The sequence below is a fragment of the Bison bison genome, unplaced genomic scaffold (assembly GCF_000754665.1).
Source record: "Bison bison bison isolate TAMUID 2011002044 unplaced genomic scaffold, Bison_UMD1.0 scf7180017864067, whole genome shotgun sequence".
In the NCBI taxonomy this organism is placed as follows: domain Eukaryota; kingdom Metazoa; phylum Chordata; class Mammalia; order Artiodactyla; family Bovidae; genus Bison; species Bison bison.
Window position 1 is genome coordinate 382,340 of NW_011494639.1, and position 9,933 is coordinate 392,272.

General features: G+C 52.9%; 1 protein-coding gene across 1 annotated transcript in view; it reads right to left on the minus strand.

Moving 5' to 3' along the window:
- Nucleotides 1-9,933, minus strand: part of PLXNA2 (plexin A2) — a 235,023-nt gene that overhangs the window by 7,045 nt on the left and 218,045 nt on the right. The window contains exons 28-32 of the mRNA XM_010836877.1: nt 9,865-9,933; nt 9,076-9,235; nt 8,619-8,722; nt 3,162-3,261; nt 1,559-1,985 (exon numbers count right to left, since the gene is read on the minus strand). Of these exons, the coding sequence (XP_010835179.1) occupies nt 1,559-1,985; nt 3,162-3,261; nt 8,619-8,722; nt 9,076-9,235; nt 9,865-9,933 (860 nt within the window). The remainder of the gene's footprint in view (nt 1-1,558; nt 1,986-3,161; nt 3,262-8,618; nt 8,723-9,075; nt 9,236-9,864) is intronic.

Genomic DNA, 9,933 nt, shown 5'->3' on the forward strand with positions numbered 1-9,933 from the left:
GGGTGAGGTGGGGGAGGGGGGCTGGCAGCAGACACACAGGCCGGATGGTGCCTTGCTTGGACCAACCCTGCCTTGGAAATCTGTCTGCGACGCCAGGCTGTGCAGACAGGACGGCAGAGGTGGGGGGACGAGGGTCCTTCTGGGGTGTCGGGGAGGTGGGAAGGACTGATGGGCTGCAGATTTCCAGGAGGAACTGCCTCCAACCGGGAGCCACGTGCACACTTATGCTTGTGTCCACGCCAGGTGGGTGTGGGCAGAGGGAGTTTGATCGAAGACAGAAAGTGCTCCAAGCTCAGGCTTCCCACAGGGAATGAGGGGCACGGGCTGGTATGAGAGGGTGAGAGGGCATCTAAAGAACCAGCCAGAGGACTGGGACCCTCCAGCAGGAGCAGGGGAGGGCCGCAGAGGGCCTGGCAGGAAGGTGTGAAAGGGTTCACTGTGTTAGCAGCCTGGGATAAGTGGGGTCTACAGTGAGGACTGGGTGAAGGGTACAGATCTAAGAATGTTCAGGCACAGCCCTGATCACCGGGCCTTGGAGGATATTGGGGGGCAGGGCCAAGGCTGGGCCTGGGGCCCACAGTTCGCAGGCTCAAGAAACATCTCTGAAGGTCAGTAAATGTCCAACCTTTTGGAGTCTCTTTGTGAGTGTGCAGTTGCTAAGTTGTGTCCAGCTCTTTGCAACCCCATGGACTATAACCCACCAGGCTCCTCTGTCTGTGGGATTTCCCAGGCAAAAATACTGGAGTGGGTTGCCATGCCCTCCTCCTGGGCATCTTCCTGACCCAGGGATAGAATCCACATCTCTTGCATCTCCTGATCTGGCAGATGGGTTCTTTACCACTGAGTCACTTGGGAAGTCTGGTCTCTTATCAGCATATTATCAGCAAAATTTGAGACACATTCCCTGATGGTGTATTTCTGTGACACTTCAGGGAACAAGTCTGAGAAGCCACTGTATTAGAATTTCAGCAGCATTTTTGTTGGTTCAGTGGAGGAGAGTCCTGTCAAATACAAGCTATATATGGTTGCTATGCTTATAGGTATACTGTTCTCTGCTGGGGAGGCTGGCAGGCTGCTTTAGATCTCAGCCTCTGTCAGCATTTGTCGGGGTAGATGAGATGGCTTCCCAGGTGGCTAGTGGTAAAGAACTCACCTGCCAATACAAGAGACTCAAGAGACATGGGTTTGATCCCTGGGTCAGGAAGACTCCCTGGAGGAGGAAATGGCAGCCCACTCCAGTATTCTTACCTGGAGAATCCCATGGACAGAGGAGCCTGGAGAGCTACAGCCCATGGAGTTGCAAAGAGGTGGACTTGACTGAAGCGACTTAGCACGCACACACGTGATGGAATGGGGAAGGGGAAGCTCTCTCTTATATTACCAGACGGACCAGGCCTTCATGCTTTTGCTCCCAGTGTGGGCAGAAAGTGGGTAGAGAAGACACTGACAGAGGAGGATGGCATATCCGTCCATCTCATATTTGCCAATAAAAACCCCAGTATCTTCTTGAGGGGTATGGGGACCCAGAAGCCAGAGCACCGGTCCTCAGAGGAGTAACAGGGGAGCTATGGAGTGAGCTGGGCAGACCACTGTGATTTTTGCTGCAGGGTAGAGAACAGCAGTGGCCTGACCTCCAGGGAAGCACACCCCAGGACGAGGCCCTCCTTGTTCAGGTGGGTCCCCTGGAGGGGCAGAGCCCGTGGCATCCTTCCTGTGCCATGGGCCGGGTAGGGGTTGGGGCAGGACACGTCTCTGAGGTGCCCTCCCGGGGCCAGGGCAGAGCAGGGCTGTTACCTTGGTGGCCAGCAGCCGGGTCAGGTAGATCTCCGACACCATCTTGCTGCCCCGGTCCCCCTCCTTCTGGTCCCCATGGTCGTGGTTCTTCACCAGGTGCCACACCTTGACCCCGCTCTCCAGGTCCGGGGTGATCATGGGGGCCCGAGACCGCAGGCTGTCGGGGCTGCCTGTGTACCTGAAGGAGGAGTCTGAGGGGAAGGAGGCGGCGGAGGCCCGTGAGTGACTCGTTTCCTCATCCTTGCTGGTAGAATCCTTCTAGAATCCCTGGCCACCTGCTGCCCTCACTAAGAACAAGCTGGTTTCGATCGGAAGGGAGCTCTTGGGGTTTCATATTTGGTGGGTTATTTTAGTGATCCTTGGCTGGTGTGAGGACAGCCTGAAATCTTGTTGCCAAAATGAGATTCTAGAAATTCTGTGAGCTGGTGTGGCCCTGGGGAATACAGGGGTACCTCCATCCGTGATGCTTCCAGCAAAGACCAATCAATAGGTGGAATGTCAGCCAGATATTCTCACAGGGGCTTGATCGAAGTGTGGGCACTAAGGTCTGTGAATGGAAAAGCTCCCTCTCGGGAGTTAAGGCTCCTTCTTACTTAGGGCCCAGAATACAGAACTGCCAGAGCCCCTCCTGCTTCAGGCCTGAGGGGCCCTTTGGCTGCACGGCTCGAAGACTAGCGCCACCCAGAACTAGAGGAACAGAAACTCCTCAGCCTCATCCTCAGAGGGTACTGGGGGCCCAGCACTCAGGGCTGGAAGGCCTGGGACGGCCAACCGAATGCCCGTATCGGGATACTACTGAGAGCCAACGGGGAAGCGAAGCGAAAGCGTTAGTCACTTCAGTCCTGTCCGACTCTTTGCGACCCCATAGACTGTAGCCCCCCCAGGCTCCTCTGTCCATGGGATTCTCCAGGCAAGAATGCTGGAGTGGGTTGCCATTTCCTTCTCCAGGGGACCTTCCCAACCCAGGGAATCGAGCCTGGGTCTCCCACATTGTGGGCAGATTCTTTACCATCTGCGCCACCAGGGAAGTTATTTGGTCCGTATCACCGAGAGTAAAGGGGGGACATTGTAAATGATTCAGCCAGGACAGTAAGCACGCACTGGGACTGAGTTCTGTGAATGTCCCATCCAAGGGCCTCCTTGGTTCTGGGCCATTCAGATGCCTCCATCAGACCTGGGCTATCCAAGGGAAGATTCATGGTGCCATCTGGTGCCACAGCCCCGAGGAGACTGGCCGTGCCGGTCTCCTTTGATTGCAGGCCAGCTGTGGCAGCGGCACAGGCTCCCACCGTCGGGAGGGGGGGGGAGCAGCCCCTGGAGTCACAGAAGGTGCCCCTGGCCGCCCAGGCCGCGTCTGCGGTCCTCACCGTATCTGCTGATGGATGTCCGGGAGATGCTGGCGGAGGCGGGGATGTTGTAGGAGGAGGTCTGCTTGGGGACCAGGGCCACCACCGATCTGTCTGACACCTGAGGGGGAGATGAGAGAGGACACTTTGGGTGGATGTCAGCACCTTGGGAAATGGGACTGTCGATACTTCTAGAAGCTGATGGAATAGGTAGGGGTAGAGGGTGAGGAGGTGAGGAACGCTAGGAATAATCATTGCTGCTATTCAGCATGGTAGCTACTTGCCACCTGTAGCTGTTGGGCTCTTATAGTCTGACTGGACCAAAGGGAGGTGCCCTGTAAGTGTTCGGCCCAGGTATGCTGGAAGTGTAGAAGACACACCGAATTTCAATGACTGAGCCTGAATAAAGGTATACAAACTGCCTCATGAATAACATTTATGTTGATTGTGTGTTTAAATGACAATTATTTTAGATCAGTGGTGTTACAGACAACATTGTTAACATCACGTTCATCCGTTCATTTTTACTTTTTAAATGTGACTAGTAAAAAAATGTCAAGGTATCCACGTGGTTTGCCTTGTGTTTCTGTTAGAGGGAGCTGGGGTAGCCCAGCCTACCTTCAGTTCCGTGAGTTACACACGACTGTCCGCATTTCACAGAGGAGGAACCGAAGCCCTGAGCGGCTGAGCCTCCGCCTTCAAGGTCACATGCTTCACATACGATAGAGCCGAAATTGGTCACCAGGCTGCCGGGCTCCAGAGCACGTGTTCTCCTCATTGCATTCTAATTCGCGATTTTATTTCAAGACACCCTGGTCTGAGCCCATTTTTCCCTTTTGGCTCTGATTTCTTTCTGGCCTGGGCCCTATAATGGTTCAGCCACCTTGAGGAACTTCCCCAGAGGGCAGCCGCTCCTGGGGACTCAAGAGAGAAAGAAGGTGTCTTGCATGTCCTCTGTGAGGGTGCCGAGGCTCAGCACCCAGCCTGCAGGGCGACGGCTGATAAATGAGGCGCCATATTGAAGACATTTGGAGCCATTTTGATTTAAGATTATCCTCCATCCAATAAAAACGGAGAATCCCCAGAATTGTGGCGATCCAATTAAACCCCTAACGCAGAGGGAATAAAACAGCTATAATAATGTTATGGGCCATAAAACATTCCTATTAAACCATTTTTTATTTTAACAATTTTTATGAACTTTATAAGTTTGATTTATAGCTGCACCAGTCGTAAAACCATCTTTCTGGGTCTTAAATTGTCAGTCCCTCTCTCCCACCAAAAAGGAATTAAATGTTGGGAAGTCAAACTATAAATGAACATTAGTGCTAACGAGATTCCCTGATAGCCAGTTTTAGCGGTGGTGTTTAATTTCACCCTCCCTATAAATCTGCGGGAGCCCAGGAAGTTTTTAAAAATCTCTTTGTTAATTAAGGTTATGCAGATTTTTCTCCTGTAGGGGCTCCAAGGACCTTTGACTCCTGGGAGGGTAACAAGAGGGCAATGCTTTGACTTGATGGCATAAAGCTGCAGGTCCAAGGCTCCTCACAGTGCCTGGAAGATGCCAAGGCATAGTTACTTCCCAGCGGGGGCAGCTCCATGGCCTGCGGGCAGCTTGCACCAGGCCTGACACGGAGGGGGAACTCTCCACCTCAATCTTTCAGGAACTCTGCAACCTAGCATCCTAGCAATGATACTTGAACTCCTGGCAGGGGCAAGGGTTTATTCTCCAAGGGAGAATGGATTGCATTATCATTTATGGCTGGTTGTCACCTAAAGAGAGATTCACAAGGTGACTGGAATGACCACAGTTCAACTCAGCTCCTGGTCTCATCACTAAATCTCTCTTGTCCTTAGTCTCTAGTTTTTCTCTTGACCAACACATGATGCAAAGCTGTGGTCAAGACGCCTGGCTGGGTCTGACCTTGCCTCTGCACTTACTAGCGCCATGGCTTCGGGAAAGTCACTTAAGCTCTCTGTGCCTCAATTGTCTCATTTGTCAAAGGGGATAATAATTGTGTCTAGGTTTGTTGTGAAGATAAAGGCATTAGTGTGAGTAAAGGTGGAGAGCAGTGCCTGGTGCCCAGTGAGAGTCAGTAAATTCTGGGGTTACCATCACCACCACCATCATCACCACCACCATCATCACCACCACCATCATCATCACATCATCACCATTATCATCACCATCATCTTCACCATCACCACCATCATCACGTCTTCACCATCATCACCATCTTCACCATTATCATCACATCATCACCATCATCGTCATCATCACCATCATCATCACATCACCACCGTCGTCTTCACCATCATCATCACCACCACCACCATCACCACCACTATCATCAACACCATCATCATCACCATCACCACCATCATCACCATCACCACCATCACCACATCATCACCATTATCATCACCATCATCTTCACCATCACCACCATCATCACATCTTCACCATCATCACCATCTTCACCATCATCATCATCACATCATCACCATCATCATCATCATCATCACCATCATCATCACATCACCACCATCGTCTTCACCATCATCATCACCACTGTCACCATCCCATCACCACTATGATCACCAACACCACCATCACCACCATCATCACCATCACCATCATCATCATCACCACCATAACCATCACCACCATCATCATCATCACCACCATCATCACATCATCACCATCACATTACCATCATCACCATCATCTTCACCATCACCACCATCATCATCATCACCACCAGCACCATCACCACCATCACATCACCACCATCATCTTCACCATCACCACCATCACATTACCATCATCATCATCATGATCACCACCACCATCGCCACCATCATCACCATCACCACCACCATCACCACCATCACCATCACATCACCATCATCATCTTCACCATCACCACCATCATCACCATCACTACCATCATCATCACCACCATCAACTTCACCATCACCACTATCATCACATCATCACCATCATCATCACCATCACCACCACCATCACCACCACCACCACCATCATCACATCACCACCACCATCACCACCATCATCACAATCATCACCACCATCACCATCACATCACCATGATCATCTTCACCATCACCACCACCACCACCACCACCATTATCATCACTGTCATCTTCACCATCACCATCACCACCATCATCACCATAATCATCACATCACCACCATCGTCTTCACCATCATCACCACTGTCACCATCCCATCACCACTATCACCACCACCACTATCATCACCATCACCACCACCACCATCACCATCATCATCACCATCACCACCACCATCACCACCACCACCATCACCATCATCATCACCACCATCATCACCATCACCACCACCATCAGCATCATCACCACCACCATCAGCAGCACCATCACCACCATCACCACCACCACCACCATCATTACCATCACCACCATCACCACCACCATCATCATCTCTCAAAGGGAAGAATATCCCTGTTGTCCCCTGTCACTCAGGGCTGACATGTGGGAAGTGCCTCGCACAGAGTAAATCTCAGTAAATATTTGAGGAATGAATGAATACATGAATGATAAATGACATCAAGGAATTGAAAGTGCTGTGCATGATGAACACTGTAATGAAGAATATTCCATTCTTCTGACTGGGAGTCACAGGACAGACAGCCCATTCATAAGCATTAGGGCAGCAAAGACAGAGGAGCAGCACATCACTGCCTTCGAGAAACATAAACTGGGGGCGTGATGCTCTTTTCTTTTGTACTTTCTTCTTCAGTTCTAACTGGTTCATTACAACTGTGCTCCAGAATGCATTCCGCACAATGTGAAGTGGGGTGGGGTGGATCAACAGCATGATTATAGCTACTATGGAGAGGTACACGCATCCTGGTAAACCTCACCTGTGGCTTCTAACACTCCCAACCACATATGCAATTTGGGACTGTGTTTCCATTTACTCATGAGGAGCTCAGGGTTCCGGGAGATTAAAGTCACATCACCAGTGCGTGGGGAAGCAGGGGTTTAAATAGCGCTCACAAACCCTTTTCTCTTTCCACTATACCACGCGCTCTCCATTTAGGGTGGGAGTCCAGGCCAAGTGTCAGCATGGTGAATGCAAGTTAGTTAGGAGGATGGAGCCTGGAAGGGAATGTTTTGGGAATTTTGCCCCTCCCCTAGCTTTCTGTGTGCACCAAGAGGCTCCCAGCCAGGTCCTGCTGGCCTTTAGGACCTCAGTGTGTGAGAGCCCAGCGTGCCAGCCCTGCACACCCTCCCCGCGTGAGGCAGGGACAGAGGGTGATGTTATTAATCAAGCAGTCCCTCAGGGTCCTGCAGCCTGAGGCGCTTCCTCTGGTTGGTTTAATTTCCCTCGCTGACTCTCCTTTCCAGCTTCTATTTTAGTAGTTTTTTTAGAATCCCTAGCAGCCTACCTGTGCTTAATCTTATAGAGGGCCCAGCTGTGACCAGTTACCCTGTGAAGCAAGCAGAGTGAGAGCTGATACTTCTTGGATCTTTTGTTCTTTTGTTGGGATTTTTCTTTTATGACTGTTCTTTTAGTGTGTCTGCCGGTGCGCCGAACGCTCTACCTACTATATTCAGTCTATTCTTCACCACTTCATGGGGCAGGGATCACCATTAACTCCATTTTACAGATGAGAAGAGCGAGAGCTTAAGCCGCTTCCCCAAGGACACCAGCTAGTAAGCGGCAGAAACTAAGACTCAATTCCCTGCTTCGTTGCAGGCGCGAAGTGGAAGGTAAGCTGCATTAGTCAGAAGTCAGAGAAAGTGGCAGACGCCTCTGAACCTGTCCTTGAAAGACGCGATTTTTCTGCACGAGAAGAGCTACACTCTGTATAGGATGGGAAGGTCCCACCAGACCCCAGAGCAGTTAAGCCAGTTTCTCAGGATGAGTCTGGACACTCGTGTTTTTACACCCCCCAGTAATTCTAATCAGCAGGCGGGGCTGGGAATCACTGCTCTGGACTCAGGGAGGAGTCAGATAGGGGGATGCGCTGTGCTGTGCTTAGTTGCTCAGTCGTGTCCGACTTTTTGTGACCCTATGGGCTGCAGGGGCTCCTACAGTCCACGGGATTCTCCAGGCAAGAATACTGGAGTGGGTAGCTGTTCCTTTCTCCGGGAGATCTTTCCGACCCAGGGACTGAACCCAGATCTCCTGCAGAGCGGGTGGATTCTTTACCAGCTGAGCCACCAGGGAAGCCCAAGAATACTAGAGTGGATAGCCCATCCCTTCTCCAAGGGATCTTCCCAACCCAGGACTTGAACCAGGGTCCCCCACATTGCAGGCGGATTCTTTACCAGCTGAGCCACCAGGGATTCCCTGGTAGATAGGGGTGACAGGAAAACTCTTTTAGGGCTTGAGGGCCTTAGAGCAAACCTTAGAGGGAGGGGGCATTTCGGGAAGGCCCGGGTCCCTGGCGCAAAGCCCCTCACCTGATAGTGCATGAGTGTGTTCAGCCTCTTCCAGTCGCCCTCGATCTTGGTCGTGATGTCCTCGTCCTGTAGCACGACCCTGGCGATCCGGCCTTGTCGCCACTCTGGGAGGAGGGGCGGGCAGCAGTGTGAGGGGCGGGGGCCGGGACTGCCCCATGGGGCATTCTCTGGGGGCCTGGCAACCCTGGCTCCCGCAAGCGGGGACGATGACAGCACTTAAGACGTCCAGGGCTCCGTGGGTGCAAGGCTGGGAGGAGCCTCCTGAGAGGCAGCCACGTCTGAGCAGGCAGTGCCCTGGGAGAAGTGTTTCACCCGGCTCCCCACCTGGGATGGGGGACCCAGTCAGGCCCCCAGGAGGGGCCATCTGCTGGGCAGGGCGTCCCGTCTTCCCAGCCTGCCCCCAAGCCCCAGTGCCCTCAGGAGGCTGCCCTGGTGCAGCCAAGGCCAGGGCTCCTACCCAAGTCCATGTCCACAGCCCTGGGCCGCTGGGAGTAGGGCACGTTCTTGTAGACTGCATCGAGGATCTTCTCCTTGACCTGCGTGATGGTGTCACAGTTTAACACCTTCACTGGGATCTCCGGGCTGTTCTCGTTGTCAGGATTGACGCAGTTCAGAATCTGCAGGTGGTGATCGAGGGTGGGGGAGGGGATATGTGAGTCGAAGACGTCATTTGAGGGTGGGGAGTGCGGCCCTGGAACCTTCTCTTACCCAGGCTCCTCCTCCTCCTCACAGGAGAACCGAGCGTCTCTCTGCGTCTCAGTTTCTCCCACCTTCCAGCCATCTGCCGATGGCAACCTGAGTCTTTCTGCCCACTCCTCTACTTCTCAAAGAACCAGGACTCCACCCTGTAGCCCCCAATGGCTTAGGGGAGGCTGCCATCCCGGGTCCAGGCATCCTAAGGGTTTAGGGGTGGTTGCAGGTGGGTTGACCTCCCGCCTCCCTGAAGTCTCTACATTGGAAATCAGCAGACTTCTTCTCCATCGTGCCAGCTTCCCCAAGCCCGATGCTGGGCAATCTAGGGTAAACTGAGGCAATTGGAGCTCTCTGGGTCCACGCAATAAGATGGGGAAGAGAAGCCCAGGCTGGCGTGCCCACCCTTGGGACCCTGGGCTGGGCCTGGACTGGCCCCCAGATGGGTCTCCTGGCCTCACTGCCGAGCCCTCAGTCTGGCTTGGTGGCCAGAGGCTGGGGCGGGGCTCAGAAGCAGGAGGTCCGCGCTGTCCTGCCAGGCTCCCTGCCTCCTCACCAGGGTCTTGTAGTCGATCTGCTGGCGGATGAGCTTGTCCTCACTCAGCGAGTACCGTGCCTCGCCTGT